The sequence below is a fragment of the Pongo abelii genome, chromosome 16 (assembly GCF_028885655.2).
Source record: "Pongo abelii isolate AG06213 chromosome 16, NHGRI_mPonAbe1-v2.0_pri, whole genome shotgun sequence".
NCBI classification, from domain to species: Eukaryota; Metazoa; Chordata; class Mammalia; order Primates; family Hominidae; genus Pongo; species Pongo abelii.
In genome coordinates this window covers 52,981,475-53,009,057 of record NC_072001.2, presented here as the reverse complement: position 1 = coordinate 53,009,057, position 27,583 = coordinate 52,981,475, and the positions used below count along the sequence as shown (strand labels likewise).

Genomic DNA, 27,583 nt, shown 5'->3' with positions numbered 1-27,583 from the left:
GTCTAATTTTCAGACCGAATAAACAAAGCAGTCCATCTGTACTAAGTTGTCCAAAGTTGTAGTTCAGGAAATGGGCTTGAACAAGCCAGCCTCCACCTCAACTCAAAGAAATGCCCACTCTGATCATACAAGATCCCTAAAGCTCAGGCTGAGATGAATTCATGGGCCAAAGCCAAGGGCTGACTCCCTAGATCCCCAGTTGATTTAAAAGGAGGAAGCATAGATGAGCTCTAGCCCAGCAGAGATAGGAGGCAAACAGATCATTAGGGATGCCCCAGGAAAGTCCCACTGAAATACAATCTTTGCTTTCTTTTCTTTTTCTCTTTTGTATGCCTTCTTCTTATCTCTCTGGAGAAGGCATATGCTAGGTCTTTTTCTCTCTCTTTCTCTTTCTGTCTGTATTTTCAGTCCCTTTTTAGATGTCACAAAAAGAAAGTAAACATTTTACTGCAACTACTTAAAATGTTACATGCATCTAAACACCCTGGAGAAAAAAAATTAGTGTGATTAAATTAATCTCAGAGGGAAATTTAATTTGTTCCCCTGATAATTATCCAAAATTAGTTCTTTGTAGGTAAATTACTATTCCTAGGCCATTTACTAGCTTTAGAACTGTCTTACAGACACTGGAACACTAAATTAAGGCTGGAAGGTAGAAAAAGAGAACAAAGTTTGTGACACTGTCAGGCAGATTTGCTTTGTGGGGAGACAGAGGCCTGAAAGCTTTCCTGGCTACTATCTCTGTTCCTGAGGTCTAGATGGAAAATGAGCTCCCTAGACAAGCCCAGCAATGTTCTCCCTAGATTGAAAGGACTGGAAGTGACTGCTCCAGCTGATTGAATTAATGTGAGCTCTTCACTGTGCTTTAGTTTAGAGAGGTTCTGTTTTTCACCAGAGTGAACGATGTCAGATGAGGGCCAGCGAGTCCATTAACCAAAAGGCAGTCTAGAGACTTCCTAGTTTCTGACTCGTTTCTCACACAACACCATTTGGGAGAACACAGGATTGTACAAGACTTGCTTTTATAGGCAACTCTCACAACTGTTCTAAGCCTCAGTTTCGTCATCTGTGAAATGGTGCTGGAATAGTCACAGCTCATTGGATTTTTTAAGGACTGCCTGATATGATATACTTACAGTGTTCAGCATAGCGCCTGGAGATGGAAGGAGGCAATACCATTATCTGGTGTCACTGTATGACCCAGAGAATCTATGACATAGAAAGTCATATGTTCTCCATTCTGTGCCCAAGTCTTAGTGACACATGATCTAAAAGGAGGAGGCACAGATGAGCTCCTTTGTCCATAACAGTGTTTAGTCCACAGTTTTCAAAGTTTATGAGCATGTTCCTCACTTGTAAAAGAAAATTAAATCTGACTGAATGTGGTGGCTCATACCTGTAATCCCAGTTCTTTGAGAGGCCAAGGTGGGAGAATCACCTGAGGCCAGGAGTTTGAGATCAGCCTGGGCAACATATCGAGACCCTGTCTCAATAAAAAATATAAAAAAAAATCTATATGTGTGTATACATATAGACAATGCATAGATTGTCTTTACTATTAATATTTATATACATGTGTATACACATATATGCATGTGAGTACTATATATTATTTTTACTGTAGATAATATATATTATATTGTCTTTGCTATGGGTATATATATATATATACGTATACATATATTGTCTGTAGTAATTAAACGTTAGTAACTTTAACATTTTTAGTTAAAATATACATGAAGTTCTTTTTTATTTCTGATAGCTCAAAGGATTCTTTTGGGCACCCAGGAAACGAGCACCCCTAGGGGACACGTATTCCCACTGGTCTCCCGAAGTAGGGTAATCTTGATACTGCCTTAACTTGGAAAATCAAGCAAGAAGGCTTCCTGAGGGAGTCTTGGCAGGCAAGGTGCTCCTGCTCTATTGTTGATTGTTTTTGTCATAGTATTTGATGATCACCTCCTTAAATTGTGTCATCAGTTTACAAGTTTATTGTCTGCTTGTTCCTGCCTCTCTCTCCACAACTAACATACAAACTTACTTGATGAGGGGAGGGTCTTTGCTTACTCATGACTGTAGCCCTGGCTCAGTAACATTATTGCCTGAAGCACAGAAGGACTTTAACAAAAATTAGTTGAATGAATGAATGTTGGGGGATATGTGCCCTCTGCTCTTTCCCTCCTTATACACGTTTTCTGCTCAAGTCTGGGAGCTGAGGCTCAAGAGAACATTAAGATGGTGGTGGTGGTGGTGGTGATGATGAGTGTAGTCAGTATTAATTGACACACTCTGCAAAGCCTCTTCTGTGATTGAGGCTTCCGCAGCAGCTTTCATAGAAGAGCACTGTCGTCTTTCCATTGCCCCTATCCTGGAAAGCTGTGGACTCTGCACCAGGCAACCGTCAGCTGATACTGAGGAGCTACTGGGGGTTCTTCCTGGTATCAGTGAGGTACAAGATGTCTAATCTCCAGGTCCCATACATGCATTCTTTTGGGATCTTTGCATGAACATGGGTGATTCACATATTTTCTGACTGGTACAAATGCCTTTTGGCTACTTCCTCTTTTATGCCAGTAGTTTGTGGACACAATCCCTTTTTGTTTTTTATTTTATAGCTTAGAGATAATCTCTCCCTTATTAGTCAGGATTATTTCTGTCTCTGGAATCTGGATTGTACCATAAAAATACCGTATCTACCTCCTTTTGTGGCAAGAAAGGCTAGATGTTTTCCCCCTCAAGCTCTGGAAAGTTACTTTTTATAGTTGTCATGATGTACAAATGTCTCATCAAATGTGGGATGATGATTTGATAGTGAGGAAACTGTGGTACTCATTGCAAAAGCTCCTGGGGCTTGTGGGATTCATAGACGTAGGCAGTGTCTCTGGACAACTACTGAGCTCATTTGGGTTTAAGCCTTCTGGGGTGCATTCTTTAAGACAAACATAGAGATACAAGTAAGCTATTATTTAAAAAGCAAACTGATCTTGCATATATTATGAATGTTCTTACCTGGTGTTTGGTTGGTTGAGAGTAAAAGAAAAACCAACTCAAATTGACTTAGTTTGAGTTGAATGGACAGATCATATAACTGAAAAGTCCAGAGATAGGGCTAGTCTCAGGAGAGGCTTGGTCTAGTTTTTTTCTCTGCATTTCTTGGCCCTGCATTTTTAGTGCGGAGTTTGTTCTTGGCAGCATCCCCACTTATAGCCCCAAGTTGCTGTTAATAATCTCTAGGGCTACTTGTTTCCAGATTGGAATGCAATAGAAAAGAGAAAGCTTACATTATCAGCAAATTTCAGAATTGACGTAGTTTATGTGCCAGTGTCTGAATTCAAAATTGTAGTTAAGAGGGTGGGCCGTGTATTTGCCTTAAGCTAATTTGACCCTGGAATTATGGGTGGGAGATGAATCTATCCAGTTCATGAGACTAAGGAATTTGGCACATTGTTTAGCTGATGGGGAGAGGAAATAGTCAAAGGAATATTACATGTATCATTAACAGGACTGAATTTAAAGCGCTGAGGTTGGTGTTTTTTTTGTTTGTTTGTTTGTTTTGTTTTTTGAGGCGGAGTCTCGCTCTGTTGCCCAGGCTGGAGTGCAGTGGCATGATCTCAGCTCACTGCAAGCTCAGCCTCCCGGGTTCATGCCATTCTCCTGCCTCAGCCTCCCAAGTAGCTGGCACTACAGGCGCCTGCCACCACACACGGCTAATTGTTTTGTATTTTTAGTAGAGACGGGGTTTCACCGTGTTAGCCAGGCTGATCTCGATCTCCTGACCTTGTGATCTGCCCACCTCGGCCTCCCAAAGTGCTGGGATTACAGGCGTGAGCCACCGTGCCCAGCTGGTTGGTTTTTGATATATTTGGTAGTAGATATGTCTCTTACTCTCAAAATACTAGGTTAGCGTCCATTACTGGTTGCAATAGCCATTAGTGATATCCATTAATGTTTCTAGCTTTCTGTCTTTTGGACCCATGGTGACTCTTTTGGCCAGTAAGTTGTGAGCATTTGGGTTGAAGCATTACATATGAGAGTGAGACTGTTCAGAGCTTCTTTTTCCTCTGGTAATATACCTCAAAGCTTTGGAGATGGTGGGTGGTCCGTTATGAGTATCTGATGAGCAGACTCATGTTGGGCAAGTAGCATGAACAAGAAATAAACTCTTATTGGGTTAAGCTGTGAAGATTTTGGAGTTATTACTGTAGCATAGCCAGTTATCCTGACTAGTACATTGCATTTCTTGATACAGTTGAATTATTTGGGATCACTCACAAAAATCCTATATTTGCATAATTCTTTCAATTTAGCAGAAGTGCTTTTACATCTATGCTCTCATTTCCATGATAGTCCTATAAATATATGAGAAATGTTATTAGTTCCATTTTGCCAGTGGAAAAGTTGAGGCAATCTCCCAAATGCTCCAAATGTTTGCTAATATAGCAGAGTTTGTTATTTTCTATTTGCTTTGTTTACTTAAGCAATATACTTACTTTGTATGTATAATGAGAATCTCTAGAAAAAATACTTCCCATTTTATTAATATTTTATTTGGTAGCCCATCTCTGAAAAATTTGTCATTTTTACTCCATTTTCTTTACTTTATTCCCCACCTTCACCCCACCCCCCCACCAAGTAGTAAATGCTGGAAATATAAAGGACTTTGGCCACTGTGCTCTGTTGAAAGCTAAAGTAAGGGAGTGGTTATGTGTACTATTTGTCTGCATTGAGCTTTGTTAGGGGCCAAGAGAATCATTTTTGAGGGGAACTGAAAGAGAATCCAAGGAAGCTGTAAGCATACATCAGGCAATAGAACAAGGGCTCTGCCTGAAGGGCTTGACTAGAGAGGAGAAGGTAAATATACTGAATTTCCTTTGGTAAGAAAGTGGCAGCAGGCTTGGAATGCAGACTGGAAGAGAGAGCACGGGCAGATTACTCTGAAAGCAGAAGAGATAACTGCTTTGCAACGAATTGGGGCAGCACAGTGGTGAAGAGGGTGGGCTCTGGAGCAGAGTGTCTATTGCTAGATCCAAATCCTGGCTCTTACAATCACCACTTACAAGCTGTGTCAACTCGTGTAAGTTAGTAAGTTACTTAATCTCTCTGAACCTTGAATTTCCCTTCTACAGAATGGAAATAATAGTACCTATTTCATAATGTTGTGAGGATAAGATGAGCTGTAAAATGTAAAACTCTTAGTACACATAGTAAGAGCTTGATAAATGTCAGTAATTGTTACTATTCATGGTCGTTCCTTCTGTCCCCACCCTGATCCAAGCTGTGCATCATCTCTCACCTGGACTAATTCAAAGACCTCCTCATCGCTCTTTTCATATCTATTCTTGTGTTACCACTGATTTGTTCTCCACCTAGCTAGGGTGATATTTTAAAATAAAAATCTCAACAAGTTACTTCTTTGCTTAAGATGTTTCAGTAATTCCCCCTTCACTTAAGATTTTAGTCTTTATTAGTCTTTGTAATAAAGACTCTTTTGGTTTTGATAATAAGGACTAAAATCCTTAGTATGTATTCTGAGGAACTACTCCATCTAGTCTGTTTGTGCTGATCTCTGCAGTCCAGCCTCATAGGCCCTCTTCTAGATCCCCAAGTGTGCCACCTTTTGCCTACCTAAGGGCCTTTGCATTAAAATATTTTAGAGAAGCAATGACGTTGCCTTCCAGGTGGAGGGTTCTCTACTGGTGTGACACTTCTCTCCCAACTCCATTACTACTCTGCCACATGTGAGATGAAGTCATTGACCCGATGGGCCAGTCTTGGAGGAATAATGGGCCTCAGCTCATCTTTGCCCTTCTCCCTCTCGGAAGCACATTTTCCACAGGGAACATGGGCTTCCTCACGTTCATTTATGGGGAGGCATTTTCCCACTATGTGGGACCCTGCCCTGGTCTGGCATCACCTGTGACTGTGAGCCCAAGCCTACCTCATCATGGAATCTGTTAAGCATTCCTCCTCACTAACAAGCTAATGCCATGGCCTCTAGTTTGGCTTTTATCAGCACCAAAGAGGCTCCATGGAGTCTACTCCTTTTCTTCCGGATTGGGATGTTTCTAGTCATTCATGGTGGGAAAGTACTTCTGAGAGGATAGTGGTGAAGATCTTTCTGTGCCTTATTATGGAATGAACTGTACTCAGTTTGGACTGTAGGCCCATAGCCTATGAAATGACTAAATATTAATGTGCCTGATTTAAGGTCTTACCAATACAGTACTCATATGCTTGGACAGGGCAGTGGAAATGGAAGCGTGTTTTGCTTTTGGTTGAAAAACAAAGAAAAGTAGGCTGGCCCAGAGATTTTCCAGGAGGGGGAGCCCTTGTTCCTCATTCCCATTCAAAGCTGTGAGGGTTTGCATCATCTGTGACTAAGTTACAACAGAACGAGTAGAACAAACACAATCATTGCTATATGTCAAGCTAAGCAAATAGGAGAAAATTGTCATAGTTTCTGTTTGGCATTATTTATCCCACAGAATTAGCTCTTTACCTATATGGAACTCAGTTTTGTAGGAGAGTGTCTTTATAATTCCTGCCATGGTTTTGACGGTTATAGACATTGCATATGTCCTTTTTGCAAGACGCTAGGCTAACCTCTATTTTAGCTTTAAGTTAGAAGGAAAATATAAAACAGAATTAGGAATATGAGCTCCTTATTTAACTGTATTTTCTCCTTAGCTTTAATCTTCCCCGTTCTTTTCTCCAAGTCCTTTCTTTAGAAAAACATATGATTGACAGTACCAACACCCTGTTTTGCAGTGTGTTAACTTCTTGAGTAGTTAACATACTGCAATACCATCGTTATTAGCTTTCAGAACAGTTTTCAGTACATTAATGTGCATCAGACCAACTAAGCTGGAAACTCTTCTCTTGACATCTCTTTTTATTTTCCCAGAACTTGTAGCACAAAACTGGACACCTTGATTCCTGACAAATGTTGTCTTAGTCCGTTTTCATGCTGCTAATAAAGACATACCTGAGACTGGGTAACTTATTAAAAGAAGAGGTTTAATTAATTCACAGTTCAGCATGGCTGGGCAGGCCTAAGGAATCTTAGAGTCATGATGGAAGGGGAAGCAAACATGTCCTTCTTCACATGGAGGCAACAAGGAGAAGTGCTGAGCAAAAGAGGGGAAAGCCCCTTATAAAATGGTCAGATCTTGTGAGAACTCACTCACTATCATGAGAATAGCAGCATCGGGGTAACCACCCTAATGATTCAATTACCTCCCATCGGGTCCCTCCTATGACATGTGAGGATTATGGGAACTACAATTCAAGATGAGATTTGGGTAGGGACACAGCCCAACCATATCAAATATTAAAAATGGTCATTTAACAGATGACTGGATTTTAAAAAAACAGGTAGGAGTGATGGCTAGGAGCCAGTGTAGGTTCACCTAAAACAAGTTACCCCAAACTAACCTCATTTAAAAAATATTATTTTGGGCATGTTGATTCTGAATTTCAGTAATATCTGTCACCCCAAATTTCTCATGTTATCTTTGTGGACAGGATAGAATTAAGCCTCAAATAATATAGTTAGATGGCTTTACAAATGGTTAAATAAAACATATTGAATATGTTTTATGTAAAACATATTAAACCTGAAAAAATTGTTAACATTAATTTGTAGAGAGATCTCTAGTAGTTTGCCATAGCTTTATTGGTTTAATTAAAATTTCTTTTGGTGCATTTAGCCTGTTTTTTTTTTTAAATGTATATTTGTCTACCGCTTTGGAAGAACATATAAAAGGCATGTGTTTGAAATTTTCTGATGACACAAAGCTGGGAGGAATATTTAATGCTTTAGATAGTATACTAAAGATTAAATATTTTTTCATTAGGCTGGTGTAATAGGAAATATGAAAGATGTTATACGTAAATATTTTAAAAACCAACTATAAATGTATAGAAAGGGAAAATGATTTAATAGTGATTTATGTGGAAATATCTAGGAATTTTTGTTGATCAAAACTTAATATGAAAATATAGTGAGATACAATTGCCAGAATGCCAATGAAATCTTTGGACATGTCAATACAATAGTTCAGAACACAGAACATCAAAGTCCTTACTATACATAGACTTGTTGAGCCAGATCTGCAGTTGTGTTTGGTTTTAGGCATCATGTTTTAAGAGAGATGCAGAGAAGCTGGGATGGATCCAAAAGAGCCTGACTGGGAAGAAATGTCTGTAAAATAAATCATGGAGAATGGTTGAAAGGTTTGGGAATGTCCGAGTCAGAATAAATATTTATGGGAATCTTATGAGTGGTTCTCAAGTATTTGAAGGTTATCAACATAGAAAGGCCTTAGACTTGGTCTAGGTGACCCCAGGGATGGAATTTGCTATGTGGTAAGAAGACAGTTCTCAAAAGAAGACATACATGTGGCCAACAAATATATGAAAAAATGCTAAATATCACTAATCATTAAAGAAATGCAAATCAAAACCACAATGAGATACCATCTCACACCAGTCAGAATGGCCATTATTAAAAAGTAAAAAACAAACAAAACAAAACAGATGTTGGTGAGGTTGCAGAGAAAAAGGAATGCTTACACACTGTTGGTAGGAGTGTAAATAAGTTCAGCCATTGTGGAAAACAGTGTGGCGATTCCTCAGAGAACATAAAACAGAACTAGTATTTGACCCAGCAATCCAATTACTGGGTATACACCCAATGGAAAATAAATCATTCTACCATAAAGACACATGCACTTGTATGTTCATTACAGCACTATTCACAATAGCAAAGACATGGAATCAACCTAGATGCCCATCAATGGTGGACTGGATAAAGAAAATGTGGTAGATATACACCACGGAATACCACACAGGCATGAAAAAAGAATGAAACATGTCCTTTGCAGCAGCATGGGTGCAGCTGGAGGCCATTATCTGAAGTGAATTAACACAGGATCATAAAATCAAAGACTGCAAGTTCTCACTTATGAGTGGGGACTAAACAATGGGTACTCATGAACATATACAGCAGCAATAGACATTGGGGATTACTAGAGTGAGGAGAGTGAAAGGGTGGGGGTAAGGGTTGAAAAACTACCTATTGGATACTATGCTTGTTACTAGGGAGAGTGGATGTCCCAGCTCTTGTCTAACTTGGAAGAAAGATTTCAACCAAGAGACAGTACAAAGATAGCAAAAAATTTTATTGAAAAGAAATATATTGTAAAGAGCTTATTGTAGGAAAAATGGGTACACCCCAAAGGAGGAGTGGGATGATCCTGTGCAAAAACAGTTCCAAAGGTTCTGCACAGGGAGCTTTATCATGTTGGAATTTTTCTGCAAATTACTGCCCCTGTCTCAAGTCTCCACCTTTCTCCTTTACCTAGTTTTTCCCGCTCCTGCCTTAACTCCTCGCCTAGGCTTGTGGGACCCTCCCTTACTGTTGGTTAATGTGCACTTGTGGGCTGGTGATCAATACAAATCCTGTCTGATGGTGGCCCTGCTCATTGCTGCCACCCCAGAAAGGTTGTGTAGTGGTCAAATCTATACCTGTTGCGCCTGCATATCTCTTTGGAATTTCCTTGTCTGTCCTAATCTGTACTTCTGGTGCCAGGTTTCTCTTGGTAATGTCCCCTTTATCCATCTTTTTTCTATTTTTTTTTTTTTTTTTTTGGCAGAGTCTTGCTCCGTCACCCAGGCTGGAGTGCAGTAGTGCAATCCCGGCTCACTGCAACCTCCGCCTCCTGGGTTCAAGTGATTCTCCTGCTTCAGCCTCCTGAGTAGCTGGGATTACAGGCGTGCACCACCATGCCTGGCTAATTTTGTATTTTTAGTAGAGAGGGGGTTTCATCATGTTGGCCAGGCTGGTCTCAACTCAGGTGATCCACCCACCTCTGCCTCCCAAAATGCTGGGATTACAGGCGTGAGCCACTGTGCCTGGCCCCCTTTGCCCTTCTTATTAGCATGTAGCTAACAACATTCTGACATTTTAACTGCAGAGTGAATGATTATTGGGGTGTCTTAAGAGGCATTCCGCAGTGTTTCTTTCTGTGTGGCTACCTTCTCGCTCTCCTACCCACATATGACTAAGTGCCCCCCAACAAACATTAGAGATGGCATTAATATGCAAATTTTGGGTGGTCCCTCAGGTGTGAGCCTTCCCAGAGGTTTCCTTTCCCAGGAGCTCCCCTCCTGCTAATGTCTAGCTCTCCACCCACTCTAACATGCTCTTTACCTGATGACAGGATCATTCATACACCAAACCTCAGTGACATGTAGTTCTCTCATGTGACAATCCTGCACACATGCTCCTGAACCTAAAATAAAAGTAGAAAAAAATAGTTATTAAAATTTAAAAAAAAAGAAGCAGATTTGGGTTTCTCATAATAAGGACCATTCCAGCAATTCCCATTCTGAAATGGGGACAGGCTGCCTTGCGAGGCAGTCAGTTTCCCATCACAGGAGATCTTCCAAGACAGACCTAGGAGCCCCTTGTCAGAGGTATCTAAAAGGGTCATGCTTTGGGAAGGTGGACCAGATGATTTCTGAAGTTCCCTCCTGCCTTGCGGGCCCCAACAGGAACTCAGTACTGCATACAGTAGGTACTCAAGCAATGACTGCCAAATAGTTGAGTGCTTGAGTCAGAAATCTCAGGGGTAGACTTTTGCATTTGATACATATTTAGTTACAGGTGAGTTTATGGCATGGACCAGTAATTTCTCCTAGTATCAGGAGCATATCATCTTGGGAAAAATGAAGGCCTTGAGCCACACAGAGTTGAAATTTCCTAGATAACTGGCTTATCTTTCTTACTCTGGCTCAGGCTTGTAGGTTTTAGAGCTATTTCTGATCATGAGCAATGCCTTGCCCCAAACTAACATGATGCTATTTCTTTTTCAGGATAATCGTATCCACACATCGAAATATAATATTCTCACCTTCTTGCCAATTAATTTATTTGAACAGTTCCAAAGAGTGGCAAATGCCTATTTTCTTTGCCTTCTGATTTTACAGGTAATATTTAGGTTGTATTTCTCTATTATCTGTTTGTTTAAAGTATTCATATAATTTTAAAAAGTAAGTTAATTTACTTAGCTAAATGTTCGTGATTAGGTAAAATCATTCTTTATCAGATTTTTAATCTTGTTGCTGTTTCTCTTCACAAACGTGGGAGAGGTAGGAATGGTTAAAAAGTAGTACATTCATCATTTTAAACACTGAGGTCACTTTAAAACACAGCCTTGCACTTTATTTGAACCAAACCAGAGCCTAATAATTACTGTTCATAGCCTCCCTCCTTTATCTCCCTCTCACATCTACAGTGTGGAGATTGCCAGAGTTGAGGCAGAATCTTAGGTGACTAAGACTGAGTAGGTTGCAGAGCTTAATTTTGCACATTTCATTTTCATTTAAGAACAGTGACATATTTTTAATATATATAAAGTAAGTGATGATGCTATATGTTATTTCATTGTAGGTGACTACTTTTGCAGTTTTGAATGGTTAATTGGTAGTTAGTAACCTTTGCTTTTTCTCCTGACTAAAATTTGCCTTTAAATGAAATTTCAGCTTTTATGGATATTTTGGGAAGAAAAAATATGAATCAAGGAAGCTACATATATACTGTACACATACATACTGTACACACACATAAATAGTTCATGTTAGCCAGTTATTTACCTAGTATTTATGTTAGCATACTTTAAGCAGATCAAACTGGTAGGTCGAGAATGGCTAAGAAGTAAGAAGATGGATTAGATTAATAGATTTGAGTACTATTTTCTCTTTAATTGAATATCTATTTAAGAATCTTTATATTTCAAGTGACAGAAATCTTAATTAGTTTAAGCAAAAGATAAATATATTCATGGGTATCTCATTTCAAGTATTGCTGGATTCATGGGCACAATTTCATCAGGATGTGGCTTCTCTTTCTCTGTTTTTGTTTTGTTTTGTTTTTGTTTTTGTTTTCACACATTGGCCTTTCTTAGGTAGGCCCTCTACTTGGTGGCCCTGACAGCTTCCTGGTTCCAACTCAAGTCAGAGAGAGAGAGAGCGGGGCAGAGAGGGCGAGGGGGAGAGAGGGAAAGAGAGAGAGAGAGAAAACGAATGAAGGAATTACTTTTTCTGTTGCTCCAGCAAAAGTCTTGGGATTAGTTCTGATCGGAGCTGTATCTTCATTCTTAAACCTGTCACCGTGGCTCAAGAGTTTGATCCAGTAATTGGCGTAACCAAGATCATATGCCAAACCCTGTATCCATGGTGGAATCAGTTTCCTAAAATTATGTGGACAGAAAGTGAGGGGATATGATGGTTCCCTAAGAAATAGGAGTATATTTGAGAAGAACTGGGTGCTGATCAGGAAAACAAAAACAAACAATGATTAAATGCCTTACTATTTGTTGAAGAAAGCTTAGAGTCCAAGATTTCTTCCCCCACCTTTCCCCATGAAGTTGCTTTTGGTTTCTTCAAGAAACACTTCACACCATTCCAGAATTTTGAATTCATTTCTCTAATGGCTTTCTCATTTGTGGCCAAAGGCTCTTGTTCATAGAATTTTATATTTAGAAGGGAACTTTGGGATGGTTCAGTCTAACCTCTCCTTTCTTTATTGATGAAGAAATTAGACCCAGAGAGATTAGGTGGTAAAGGTTTCACCATGAGTTGATGATGAACTAGGACTAGAATTTAGCTTTTCTGACACCAAGCTCAACATTTTTACTGCTACATCAGAGGCTTTTGAGTTTTTTTAAAAAAAATCTTATGTGGAAGCTACTATATAAAATTGATTTAGAGTTGTTTTGATGGGGCCTGATCTTTAGCCACTGACCATCTCTACCCCATCCTTTCCTGCCTGATGGCTCTGAAGCAGCAGATTTTCAAATGAATCCCGTTTGAAAACCACCTGTCTAAGAGACTTATGTCCACTGTCACTATGTCTCTTTTATGTGGGTGGCTTTGGAGGTATGGGCACAAGGGAGTAGGCCTTGGAGTCCAAGAGACCTAGTTTCAAATTTTAACAGTATGTGATCTTGGCCCAGTTGCATGACCTCTTAGATTCTTCATTTATAAAATGGGGACATGATACCCAGGTCTGCAATATTTCCTGACTCCTGGTCACCATTCATAATGTAGTATTCTGTGTTGTGTACTGGGGGTACTATTTATGTGGAATACAAACCTTCTGGGATTATACAAAAACAATGCTAGTGGGAATCTAACTCAATGAACTTTTCCGAGGATTAAATGATGTAATAAATGGAAAGTACCTGGCACAGTGTCTGGTGCAAGGCAGATGTTCAAACAACCTCTCTTTGGGAATTGGTAAAAAGAGGAGTTGGTAAAATTGTTAAAAGTAGAGATGAAAAGCAGAAAAAGATGGGTGAAATTTAACATATTGGAGAAAGTGATCATCTGTGAGAGATTTCAAGAAGCTTCTCCCTTTGCTATAAAAATTTCAGTTTTTGGTTAGGTAGTTTGAAAACAAATTCAATAATACTTCTACTCTATGTATCTTATAACCAAATACAAACACTTAAATTATTGAAAGTCATTCTCCATTTGTACAAATAAGTCAATATAACCCCATTAATTTAAAATTAAATGACACAGTTTGGAAGATATATTTTCTAACTTTAAAAGCCCTAAACTATTTGGAATGTTTGTTTCAGCTAATTCCAGAAATTTCCTCCTTGACCTGGTTTACCACCATTGTGCCTTTGGTCCTGGTGATAACTATGACAGCTGTCAAAGATGCCACAGATGACTATGTGAGTATTTGCTCTTGAGAATTCTTGAGGTCTCAATTTCAGTTGTGGCTTCTCAGAAATAGATAATGAAGATACATTTGAAATTTTGAATGAAGTTATTTTGGTCAATATCATATAAAGCTATTTTGCTATTTGTTTGATGATTAATACAGGTGCCATAAAACCAGAGCCTGTTTAAAAGCAAGAGGGCTTCAGTAACTAGATTCACTTTCTCCTTTTATAGATGAGAAAACTAAAGCCCAGAAAGAGCTAGTGATTTGCTAATAATACAACCAATTTGTGGAAGAGCAGAATTGGAAATCAACCTGCATTTGCTCAGTGAAGTGTTACTTATTCTTTATCACATATCTTTGTTTAAGGTTTGAGAGGTGGTAAATATTAGGTATTCTTATACATTCTTGTCATTATATTAGGAGTTACAAAGTCAAATATAGTTGATCCTTGAATGATGTGGGGGTTAGGGACACCAACTCCCTGTACAGTCAAAATTCATGTATAAGTTTTGACTCCCTCAAAACTTTACTAATAGCCTATTGTTGGCCAGAAGCCTTACCAATAACATAAACAGTTGATTAATACATATTTTGTATGTTATATTTATTATACACTGTATTCTTACAATAAAGTAAGTTAGAGAAAAGAAAATGTTATTAAGAAAATTATAAAGAAGGGAAAATATATATGCTATTCATTAAGTGGAAATAGATCATCATGAAGGTTTTCATTCTTGTCATCTTCATGTTTAGTAGGCTGAGGAGGAAGAGGAGGGATTGGTTTTACTGTCTCAGGGGTTGCAGAAGCAGAGGAAGGGGAAGCAGGAGAGCAGGCACACTCAATGTAGCCTTTAGAGAAAAAAAAATCTGTGTATAAGTGGACCTGTGCAGTTCAAATTTATGTTGTTCAAGGGTCAACTGTAGCTTCAAAAGTCAGGAAACTAATGTAAATAAGTCAGATATAAGGCAATAGAGAATTTTAAAGTCTGCGTAACCCAAAGGAAGTCATTCTCACTCAAAGACAAAACATAGTCTTGGGAAAACCAAACATTCTAAATCCAGACAAATTATATTTTCATCCTGAGTGATTGCATGTGCCCCCTCAATAACTGTCTATGCCAATGAGTTACAGGTTTATATTCCTAGCCCAAGTCACTCTTCTGAGCTCACACCCATATTTCCTGTTGCCTATTTTTAACCTATCTGTATCTTTAAAATGGTTTTCTTGTAGACAGCATATATAGTAGGCTAATAATTTTTGATAAAATCTGAAAATCTCTACCTTTCAATTGGAATATTTAACCCATTTATGTTTAATATGATTATCATTATGGTTAGGCCATCTATCATCTTGCTGTTGCTTTCTACATGCCCCATTGGCTCTTTGTTCTGTTTTTCTCTGCCTACTTTTGGATTAACTGAGTGTTTTTTGTGATTCCATTTTATCTTTATTATTGGCTTAATAGACATACTTTTTCATGGTTGTTTTAGTCTGTAATAGTCTATCTCAAGCAACCTGGCTTCAGAACACTGGCACTTACTCACCACACCCCTCTGTGCTAAGCTATATGGAGAATGCAAAAATGAAAGAGACACGGAAACCGAAGTTAAAAAAAAACTTAACATTCAGTAGAGGGAGATGGGTCATGTACGTGAACAACAATAATATGAGATAAAAATGGTGTGAAATTCATAATTTAAAAGAACCAAAGTGCTTTGATTCTTTGAGGGGGGAAGATGACCTTCAGTAGCTAGATTGATAACAGAGGTGGGATGTGTGAAAGAGAATTAGGGAAGACATTATGGAGAAAGTGGGAACCCACCCCTGCTAAAAGTAGTTGAGTATGGTAAAGACATATGGGAAGATTTGTACTTATCAAGTTGGTTCATGTGATATTTTCTCATAGTTATCTTACATATAATTTTTTGATAAATCAACAATTTGATGCAAGTCATTTTAAAAGAGCACACATACACACAAATAATGCATGTGTCTTCATATATCATTTTTTAAAGAATACACAGGATGTAACTCTTCATTTCTTAATGAAATTTGTAGCCTATTTCATGGTTCACATTTTGACTATAACCTTTGAGATTAGTTTTTTGTTTTTTTTTTTAAGACAGAGTCTCACTGTGTCACCCAGGCTGGAGTGCAGTGGCATGATCTCGGCTCACTGCAACTTCTGCCTCTTGGGTTCAAGCAATTCTCCTGCCTCAGCCTCCTGAGTAGCTGGGACTACAGGTGTATGCTGCCACGCCTGGCTAATTTTTTGTGTTTTAGCAGAGATGGGGTTTTACTGTATTGGATTTTGTTTGTTTGTTTGTTTCTTTTGAGACGGAGTCTTGCTCTGTCATCCAAGCTGGAGTGCAGTGGCGCAATCTTGGCTCACTGCAACCTCCGCCTCCTGGGTTCAAGCGATTCTTCTGCCTCAGCCTCCTGAGTAGCTGGGACTATAGGCATGCACCACTAAACCTGGCTAATTTTTTGTATTTTTAGTAGAGATGGGGTTTCACCATATTAGCCAAGATGGTCTTGATCTGACCTTATGATCTGCCTGCCTTGGCTTCCCAAAGTCCTGGGATTACAGGCGTGAGCCACCGTGCCTGGCCCCGGATTTTTAACAAACACTAGGATCCATCCACACTGATGAGTAATATCACATTAAAGTGGTTAGCTTGGGATGTTCCTGGAGTTTACTGATTCCTGTGAGGTTGCCATTGTTCAAGGTACTTTGGGATCTCTTCTTATAGAATTGTCTTCTGAAGGTCAGTGTACAAGGTAGTCTTATGACTTAATGGCTTCACAGCTTTGGAAACAAATGCTACTTCTCAGCCTAATCAAAAACCTTATCAACCAGACATGCTTTCTAAGAGTGGCTTTCATATGTTTCAAAACATGAGACATCTCATTATGTCTTTTCAAAGGACATAGAGCTCAATTCTCAAAGGATAGAGAACATTCTGAAGGAAGGGGCTATGAGCTCTAGAGGTAATTCTAAGAGAGGAAATTTCAACAATCATTTGAGCAATGGCATTTTTGGAGTAAATGTGTGGTTTTTCCATGTTATCTGATTTTTCAGGGAAATGGTACTCATTTAGATGCATGAGTTCCTACATATTGGCCTTAAAGGTCTTCATTATAGTCACACTTCATAGAGGAATAAATGGTAGAGTAGAAAGAATATTGGCTTTGGAGAAAGACACCTTACTACCCTACCACCTTACCCTACCATGTACTAACAGTTTGACATGAGGCAAATTACTTCTCAAACCTTTCCTTTTCTGTATAACATGGCCAATGACACCAGCGCTGTTGGGAAGACAGAATGAGATATGTGTAAAGCATCAGGTATAGAACCTAGCTCACAGGGGGTACACAATGAATGCTAGCCCTCTACTCCCTTTCTTTCCTGTGGAAGTTCCCCTCTGGGACTTCATATTTATTTCTAGAGGAGAAATTGTCAATAAGTCAGGCTGGGCTTGAAACTACCATTTCTAATCCTTCCAGACTCCATCTACTCCAATATCAAGTCCTCTTGGTAAAACCTGAGCAGAAGTAAAAGTGGTTGCATCTCCCCGAGCGTGGGCTGCTCAGCTTTTGGGGGATGAGCTGACTGGTCTTTTTCTGTGATGTTCAGCTAGTCAATTTAGGGGATTTACATGACTAAACGAAAAGTCTCCTTTTGATTCCATTGCAGTTAATGCTTGAATGTGCTTTCATCTTTTGTGATGTTATGTGCCAATTCATTAACTGGACACCTTCACCAGTCAGGGTCTTGGCAAAACACAGAGGTCACCCTGAAATTGGGTGGATTGGAGAGTTTAATAATGATGGGATCATTTACAAAGGGTGTGGGCAAGGAAAAGCAGCTATGGCAGCAACATGGTTGGCAATACTACTAGACCTGAAGAGGCAAAGGAATGAAGGAGTGACCAGACCTGGAGATGTAGTTGAGGCCGGTTTGTAGCAGCTGCGGCTATCTGTGGAAGCAGCCATTGCTAACCCAGCTAGAAGAAAGCCAGGGGATAAATTCCCTCATTTCACTCTTCTCTGACTCAAATCTTCTGCCAGTACTATCTGTTGGCCAAATCTTACCAGAAGCCACAGGGCAAGAACCACAGAGCCCAGCTTTTCATGGCACAGGGCAGAGTGGAGAAGAATGCTGTGTAGATATGGTGGAGGAGAGAATATTCAGCAACCCCTCCAAACTGTGCACTCAGATCAAATAATGTTTCCATTTCTATTGTTCTGCTCGTAGGAAGAAGTTTTCATGTCAATGCGTGACATGACTTAATTTACTCCTTTACCAATATTATAAACTATTTTTATGTTAACAAATGCTAAATAGCTTTGTTTTCTGATTTTTACTGGTAATATCTATTAACTTATACCTGCCATTCTGAGTAATTTTATGTACTGGGCATAGCATAATAGAAAGATTGGGATGGATTTGGGAAGGCTGTAGAAAAAGGAAAAGGGCTGGTTGAAGCATTTTAAATTTTGTGATTTTGACACAACATTTTGTGTATTTAAGAAAAAAAGAAAACATTCTGATGATTAAAATCTATGAAATCGAAGTTTCTGTCTCCTGAAAAGACTACCCCTATTCATCTGTGCATGTAGGCTAATTTGCTGAAATAACTATATTATAGCCTGTTACTAATGGTATTACCATTTTCTCTATATTACCTTTTTTCTCTTATAGCCTACTACTACTATCTGATCTTGACATTTCACATAGAAAGACTTACCTGAATGACTGCTAATTTATGAGCCTAGTAGAGAGCTCTTAATACTGAGATTCTTTCAAGCCATATAAGATGCTTACATTACTGGAGTAAACAGTAAGAAATACAACAACCATTTGGACATAAATCACAAATCTACACCAAATGTGTTTCAGTCTTGGTTTCTAATTTTTGTTTTAAATGCTCAGTACTTCATAAGATCACTGTTAACAATTAGAATTTCTGGAGAATAAAAATTCATGTTGTTACAAGTAACTTCTTGACTTCAAAGAAATCCATAAAACAGAAAGAATGATGTTCTAATAAAGCATTCAGTACACATGGGAGAGAAATGGAAGCCCCATTCCTTGTTAAAGACATCAAAATTAATGCATGGTTTTCTCTGGGACTATAAGGTACAGTAGAGAGCATATTGTCTTCTTAGAAGCAACTAAACGTGTGTAGATTGGAAGAGTAGTGGCTAGCCTTGTTGTTTCATTGGTGACATTCAGAGTGTAATATAGTGAGAAGGGTTTTGATTTAGATTTAGAATATGTAGAGCTGGGTTCACAGTAAGCCCAAACAGTGTCATCTTAGACCAGTGACAACACTGTTTAAATGGATGAACTCAAAGTATTGCCAGTGTGCTTCTTTGGGCTGACAAAGTACCTTGTAATGTGTGTTCTCACAAACACTTTGATTTTTCAGTTTCGCCACAAGAGTGATAATCAAGTGAATAATCGGCAGTCTGAAGTGCTCATCAACTGCAAGTAAGAAATACATTCTGTGGGTTATTCTGAAAATTTCTAGGACCCTGAAACAGCTCTTGACGATTGGTGGCTTTCTCTTTTAATTAGATACATGATTCTTTTTTCCCTTTAATTTATTAAAAATTGAACTTTAATTCCATTTTATTTTCATGGCTCTCTTTTATGTTCTGCAAATGCTTGTGCTACTCACTCAACTTTGACTTCAGATTCCTTTGGTATACCTTTTATGGAACACAGACACATCTTTGTCACTTTCCATTTCTAGATCCAGTACTATTTAGAATTGGGGCATATGGGGTTTTGTATGTGGTAGATGTTTCATGAGTGTGTGAATTATTTAATTTGGTAATTTCGGGGGAATATTGCTAGAGAGACTTCTGACACATTACTGTATCAAGTGATAGTGATAAGAATTTTGTATTCACTTGATAGTGGAATATACGTGGGCCATCTATCATGGTACAATTTTTTCATTGCTTTTATATTCATCCATCAATGAAGAAAAAGTATTTGCGGGAACAGTGCTAGAATCAGAAATGCTTTAAAAACACATGCATTTATACACAAACGACAGCAAAACCACCTCCAGAAAACTTAGCAGAGGTAATTTTGAAACTTCTTTCCATCATTTCTTACTCTCTTTTTTGCTGTCCCCCCCCCTTATTTTTTTGCTAATGATAAAATGTGGCAAAGTAAATTTTAATAATGTACTTAAATCTGGCAGTCAGTCACATCAGGCAATGATTTTGAATCATTTGGATACTGTGAAGAATGTAATTTTTAAAGAGAACATCATAAAATGAATTAGCCATATGTGAGGGAAAATGCTAAAGATATCAAGAGGGGCTAGGTAGCTTAGGCAATACATGGTGATATTGAAGTAATCTCTATAACTAAAATATTGACTGATTTCTAATAACATAATGAATACCTACAGTTTTTCTTTTGACTTGTTTTAGAAAATGGTGTAAAAAGGACAGTGAAGAAAAATGATCTTAAGCTAAAACCATAGTTGTAGAGACAGAGCCTTGGAAAGTGTGATCCTGGTGTGACATGGATAAGCCATAAAGGTGCCTGGACCCCCATGGTTCAATTCCAGGTTAGCTGGTTTTGAATCATTGCCACCACAATGTGGTGTTAAAAGTATGCATTTTGCACTGAGAGACTTAAGTATGAGTTTTGTCCTACTCCGAATAATTCTGTGGTCTTGGGGAAGTTTTTAATATCTGTAAGCACTGGATTTCTCCTCTGTAAGGTGGGGTTATAGTGTGTTCTCTCCCATGGATGGAGTTGCTGTGAAAGTTAAAGGAGTTCTGTAAAATGCTTGACCCAGTGTCTTGTATGTTATTAGCATTCTCCATGTAGTCTTGTTACTTCTTTAAAAGGCTCTTTATAAGACAGAGTATGTGTGGTTTTGGGTAGTACTGTTACATATCTTGACTTTCTCAAGTCTGAAAGTTCTGACTGCGTATTAGATCTGATGTTAATACGTTCCTTTCCCAAGGAACATCTAATCATCAGTCTCATTGCTTTGAAGTCTCATCTCATATAAAGTGTGTTAAAAGTAAATACACTTACATCGTGAATTTGAACTAATAACTCTAGTGTATCCTTTAATGTCGCTCAAATTACCAGTCAAAATACCTGGATTGTGATAGATGTTGGGGCCTCTATTTGGAGGCCATGGGATTAATCCAATAACTTAGATATTCAGAAATTTGATGACTATATGTCTCCCAGACATGGTGACTATCATTATCATTATCATTTGAAATAGTGTTAGTGTTACTTTCTTGTGGTTTTATTTAGCTTTTTGTTAATTCCTTGTGAGATAGTATCTCTTTGTAACTCAATATGGCATGATGTATTGAAAAGCATTTTTGCTGATCCTGTAAAGTTGAAGGGAGAATCATCTATCATTGAGAATGGAATGGAGTATTTTTTAGGATTCAGTGAAAAATCAGGCAAAAATGTCCATTTGAGAGATTATCCACAACCTTGAGCTCCTCTAGGGTAGGGGTCCTCTCTCTTGATTGTGTTTGTGTCCCTTGAACCTACCACAGTATCTGTTGAATTCTCAAACTATGCTGTAACAAGTCCTTGCAGAGAGGGCAACCTACAAGATGGGCTTGTCCTGTTAAATTTTGCTAAATCCCATCATTAGCCAATTCCAGTGCATAGGATGGTGGTTTCTATAGAATGTGCTTAGGCTATGGAGACTGGCTTTTCACTTTTTGGATTTTGAGATATTGGGGAAATCAAATGGGCTTAGGTCTGAGCTAGTACAAGGAGTGTTGAGTCCTGTGGAGTTGGTGGTTATGGAGGATGCTGTTGGGGTTCTGCCCAGATCTCCCTGTCTTCCTGTGCTCATCCCCAAGCACCCATGTGCATTACTTCTAAGAGCTTGCACCTGCCACTTTCTTCATGGCTTGGCCCTTGGGATATTGGACCCAGTGACCAATTGGGGCAGGAGTGTCAAACAGCAGCTCTCCTGCCTCAGGTTGGACAAACACTGAGGTGTAACTTGCACTCCTGAGTGCCCCTCGAGCTCGGGCTGAGGACAGAACTTGCCTGCAATCACGCTCTTGCTTGGCTTCTTCCCCTTTCCTCTGTTGCTTCTCATCTCCCTTCCCAGTTTCTCCTAGAAATACTTTCTTAATGAACCACTTGCATGTAAATACTCATCTCAGGATCTGCTTCCAGGGAAGCAGGTATAAGATAGTAGTTAATGCATAATTAAGCCCATGGCAATATTAAGAGAAAATATTTAAAAAGTGTTTTGGCCCTATCCTTGGCATCTGTGGGCCGCAATTCAGGAATAAAGTAAAATGGCTGGAGGGGATCTGGGCTGTGGGAGTCCAGGTGTTGCTGGGGTGGGTGTCACATTAGGTTGGGCACTGCCAGGTGCTTGTGGCTTCCCTTGTGTATTTCTGGCAGAAGGTCTTGGACTTAGGGTCTTTAAACTAGGGCAGGAGGCATTGGCATGTCCTGGAAGGAGGCAGGGCATAGTCAGCTTTGGAGAGGAGGACCCTAAAGGGAAGAAAGTGGGGTGAAAAGTAGCAGTCAGGAAACCTGGGTCCTTGTAAGTGATTACTGTGTGACTTTGGGCAATTGATTTTCCTTCCGGGCTTCAGGTACCCCTTCTCCTGTGCTCAGGAGCCGGATGGTGGGTGGCTACATTCAGATTCAACACGTTTATTGAGCAACTACTATGTGTGGGCGCCAGTGCTCCCACGCTTAAGTCTCATAAAACTCTAAGGTGTGGGTAATAGTGCCCCGGTTTTAAAGATGAGGAGATTAAGGCCCAGAAGGGATGACTAGCCCAGGGTTTCATGGCAGGTAAGAGTCTACGTTAGAGTTCTGTCCATTCATGATGCAATGTGTCAAGTGTGGACTTTGTGGTCTGATCAAGTCTTCTCTATTTATTTTATGTTTGAAGGGCTTTGTATACAATTATATACATATAAACATCATTATGTAATATATATGTAGTTTACCTATATGTTAATATGCATATGTAAGTACACACATACATCCACACTTTCAGTGCCTGGAGCATTACTCATAACATTCTTAGCACCAAGTGAATTATAATGTAAACCTCAGCCACGATATAATTATGGAAGTGAAACCCTTCCCTTCTAACCTTCCTCTACAATTTCACTTTTTTTGTCTTGTTACTCTCTTCCTTTCAAATCAGGACAAATCTTCTGCCTTTACAAACTGTTGTAATATGTGAAAGTGCTTAAGAAATGGGTGTTGTGTTAGCTTTTGGTAAAATCTTTTGATGACTTTTGTTTTAAAATTAAGTAGCGGTGGCATGATTCCTTATTGTAGAAGTTAATATGACTGCTGCACAAGAAGTGCACATTCTCAGCCCTAGGCTGCAAGATACTGTTGGCAAGTCTGTGAGTACCAATAGTTACTTAAATGTTTCATAAGAGGATGTTTCCTCAAGTCGTGCTAACCATTCCTGGGCAGGTGAAGGGCAAGTGAGAGGGATCCTGAAAGTTCCTGCAGAGGTCACCTAATCCCATGCTCCTCAAACTGGACATCACATTAGAATCACTTGGAGGAGTTAAAAAATACCCACATCCCATTTACAGCCCAGAGCAATTAAATGAGGGTCTTGGGGATGAGGCCCTGGTGTTTCTTAAAGTTTCCAAGATGAGTCTAATGTACAGACAGGTTTGAGAACCTCTAATTGAAGCCATGTCTTTACCCATATCTGTCTGTTTATACTTATATTTTATGTCTAATTTTAAAAGACACTCAATGGCCGGGTGTGGTGGCTCATGCCCGTAATCCCAGCACTTTGGGAGGCTGAGAAGGTGGATAACCTGAGATCAGGAGTTCGAGACCAGCTTGACCAACATGGTGAAACCCCACCTCTACCAAAAATACAAAAATTAGCTGGGCATGGTGGCAGGCACCGGTAATCCCAGCTACCCAGGAGGATGAGGCAGGAGAATCATTTGAACCCAGAGGGGGAGGTTGCAGTGAGCCGAGATCATGCCATTGCACTCCAGTCTGGGTGACAAGAGTGAAACTCTATGTAAAAAAAAAAAAAAAACACTCAAGGAAAGGAATTCCATTTAATCCAAAATGGCAAGCATCTATACACCATTGGTGGGAATGTTAAATTACTCAGCCACTGTGGAAAGCAGTGTGGATATTTCTTAAAGAACCTAAAACAGGACTACTATTTGACCCAGCAGTTTCATTACTGGATATACACCCAGTGGAAAATAAATCATTCTACCATAAAGACACATGCACACATATGCTCATTGCAGCACTGTTCACAATAGCAAAGACATGGAATCTTCCTAAATGCCCATCAATAATGGACTGGATGAAGAAAATGTGGTATATATACACCATGGAATACTACATAGCCATAAAAAAGAACAAAATCATGTTCTCTGCAGCAACAAGGATGCCGCTGGAGGGTATTATCCTAAGTAAATTAACACAGGAACAGAAAACCAAATACCACATGTTCTCACTTATAAGTGGGGGCTAGTTATTGAGTACACATGGATATAAAGATAGGAACAATAAACATTGTGAACTACTAGAGAAGGGAGAAGGGGAGCAGGACAGGGCTTGGAAAACTACCTATTGAGTACTATGCTCACTACCTGAGTGGTAGGATCATTTGTATCCCAAACCTCAGCATCACACAATATTACCATGTAACAATCCTGCACATGTATCCCCTGAATCTAAAATAAAAGTTAAATTATTAAAAAATAAGATGGTAAGCACAGTTTTTCACATAATAAATATTTTAAAAAGCCGAGGATTCTCTGTTCATTCTTCCAGGCTACTAGCATTCCTTCTTTGTGTCATTATTAACAAATAGAGTCCATATCACTTCTTAACAGTTTTACTTCTCCAGCATCTTCTAAACTTAAGATTTTGCATTAGAACAGTCTGAGAAACAGATGCTTCAGTGCAATTACCCTTCATTTAGTCGGGATATTTCCCTGACACTTTTAAATTTTATTTATTTATTTATTATTATTATTATACTTCAAGTTTTAGGGTACATGTGCACAATGTGCGGGTTTGAAATCATCGTTCTCAGTAAAGTATCGCAAGGACAAAAAACCAAACACTTTTAGATTTTAAATTATACTTGACTGTAAGCTTTTTGTGCAACATTCTACTTTATACTTTCCTGGGCATTGGTAAACTTTGCTTAAATCTCTGAAGCTCTCATAGGCCTGTTTCCATCAATCTTACTCATTTTGGAAACTGTGTATTATGGGGAAAGGAAGGAGCTTTCTTTTACTACTGCAGAGTATTGTCTCTGCACTTTCCAAGTCTGATATTTCTAGATGCTGCATAATTACGTGAACAAACATACTCTTTCAATAGGAACAACTTGTTTAATCAACTTTTCTAGTTTAATTGAGTGATGACTCCCGTTGGATATTAGGATTTAAAATTCTGTTTTGTTTTTTCTTTGTTGTATATTTTTTTCCTTTATAAAAGCAGCATATATTCATTAAGAGAAATTTGGAAAACAAGAAAAAGTGGATGGAAGAAAATAACATTCATTCTTCCACTATCCAAAGTAATTATTGTTACTATTTTCTTATATTTCCTGTCTTTTTTTCTATGCCAAGATTTCTTATAATTATGTATTTACATTTTTATCCTTTTGCTTTTACTTTACATCATATCATTATGATTTCTTATTTCTTTATACATATGATTTTCAGGGGCTACATAACATTCTATCCAGTGCATATCTCACAATTCACATACCATTTCTCTGTTGTTTGGAAGTTTAATTTGTTTTCAATTTTAAAATATAATTTCTTGATCTTTCTTGTTCTAGAACCAGAAATACCATTTGATCCAGCAATTCCATTACTGGATATTTACCACAGTATTATAAGTCATTCCACCCTAAAGGCACATGCACGCGTATGTTGATTGCAGCACTATTTACGGTAGCAAAAACTTGGAACCAACCCAAATGCCCATCAATGATAGACTGGATAAAGAAAATATGGCGCATATACACCGTGAAATACTATGCAGCCACAAAAAAGAATGAGTTCATATCATTTGCAGGGACATGGATGAAGCTGGAAGCCATTATTCTCAGCAAACTAACACAGGAACAGAAAACCAAATACCATGTGTTCTCATTCATAAGTGGGAGTTGGACAATGAGAACACATGGACATAGGGAGGGGAACATCACCACCAGAGCCTGTCGAGGGGTGAGAAGCAAGGGGAGGGAGAGCATTAGGACAAATACCTAATGCATGCAGGGCTTAAAACCTAGATGACGGGTTGATAGGTGCAGCAGACCACAATGGCACATGTATACCTATGTAACAAACCTGCACACGTATCCCAGAACTTAAAGTAAAATTTTAAAAAATAAACATTTGTCGAATCAAAAAAGTATAATACATGTAAATCCCCAAACAGTAACAATTTAAAACAATTTGAATATGTTTTATATTACAATAATTAACTATATAGCATTTAAAAGTGAAGTATATAAAGTAGTAGTTCTGGTCTGTAGCATCTTGATAGCAAATTTGGGTATTGATTCAGAGGGGTGGCTAGCAGATCCTTCAAGCAGCTAGGAAGGACCTGTTCCCACCTTCCTTGTACTTTCGGGTTAGAGGCATGTAGACCTATGGTCAAGAGATTTATAATTTGCTGCTATATTCTGGGAAACAACTTACCCAGGAAGGTGGTGGTAGGGGGTGGATATATATGATATGGCCTTCTGCTGGATTTTATCCAGTATGTCAGTCTTGGGTAAGTGTGAATTATTACTCTTATTAAATATTCTCTTACTTTTTCTATTTGAGCACCTGCAACAAAAAAACCCAAAGATCATTGAACTCAGTGCATTTGCAGCTTACACACATTTAGTATGTCTGTGTGTGTCTTGTAAGTGGGAGAGAGGGATCTTGTTGATCACATGGGAGAATTGATGTACCCTCATTGAGTTATTCCATTTCAATTGTGGGCTTGAAATTAGAGTGGTTAAACACAAGGCACAGGACCAACTACCTGAGTCTTTTTTCTCCAGCCCACCCAGATTACGTATACATTATGATGGTACCACTGGGGCTAGGGGAAAGGTATTTAGGGTCTATAGGAACAGACTTGCAGATTTGAAAGGAGATTTTGAGGAGAAAAACTTGATTCTTTTTTTAAAAAACAATATTAATAAAACACACTTTTATGGGTGTAACAGCGATAGGCATAACAATGAGTTCAAAAGCAAGCTAACAAGAGTGGTCTCAGTGCTTTTTGAACTCAGTCAAGTGGTTTAAAAATGAATATTCAACTCACAGTAATAGTGCTTCAAAACAATTTTGCCTTCAATAAGTTAATTTCAGCTTCTTAAGTCTTGAATTGATCATTTCTTGGGCAGTTTCTGGTTCTCAGCTTTGCAGATGGAAGGGTTCCTTTGCCAATGGGCTGGTTTCTGTATGTGAGCCGTGACATTATTGTAGTTCTTTTAAATGATTTTCCACTGTAATCAGTTATTATATTGCATGGATATAATTTTTTAAGGGTTGAATTTCTAAATGGTGGTTATTTCTCCAAATGAGGTACATCTTGAAATAAGAGGAAATTATAACACTTTCAAAACTCTGCACATGGGTTTCCAGTGGCATCTCTTAATTTCTTTTTAAAGTTTATGTGACCCAGATGTTAGCTGTTCTCTTTTTCTCTTCTTAAAGCTCCTTCAAAGAGCCCTCTCACATAAAAGGCTTAGAGGGCAAGGTAGAGTTGACTGAAGAATTTGTGGGGGAGAAAATTGAGGGGGTTTATTTCATACACTCCTTAG

At 38.7% G+C, this 27,583-nt stretch overlaps 1 protein-coding gene across 9 annotated transcripts in view; it reads left to right on the top strand.

Annotated features, from left to right (window-relative positions):
- Positions 1–27,583, top strand: part of ATP8B4 (ATPase phospholipid transporting 8B4 (putative)) — a 334,774-nt gene that overhangs the window by 119,179 nt on the left and 188,012 nt on the right. For all 9 annotated transcript variants that reach the window (XR_008513460.2, XM_054531022.2, XM_024232115.3 and 6 more), the window contains 3 exon segments: positions 10,879–10,992; positions 13,650–13,748; positions 19,181–19,242. Coding sequence is in view for 8 of the 9 variants with exons in the window: in XM_054531022.2 (XP_054386997.1) it covers positions 10,879–10,992; positions 13,650–13,748; positions 19,181–19,242 (275 nt within the window). In the remaining variant the exon portion in view is untranslated.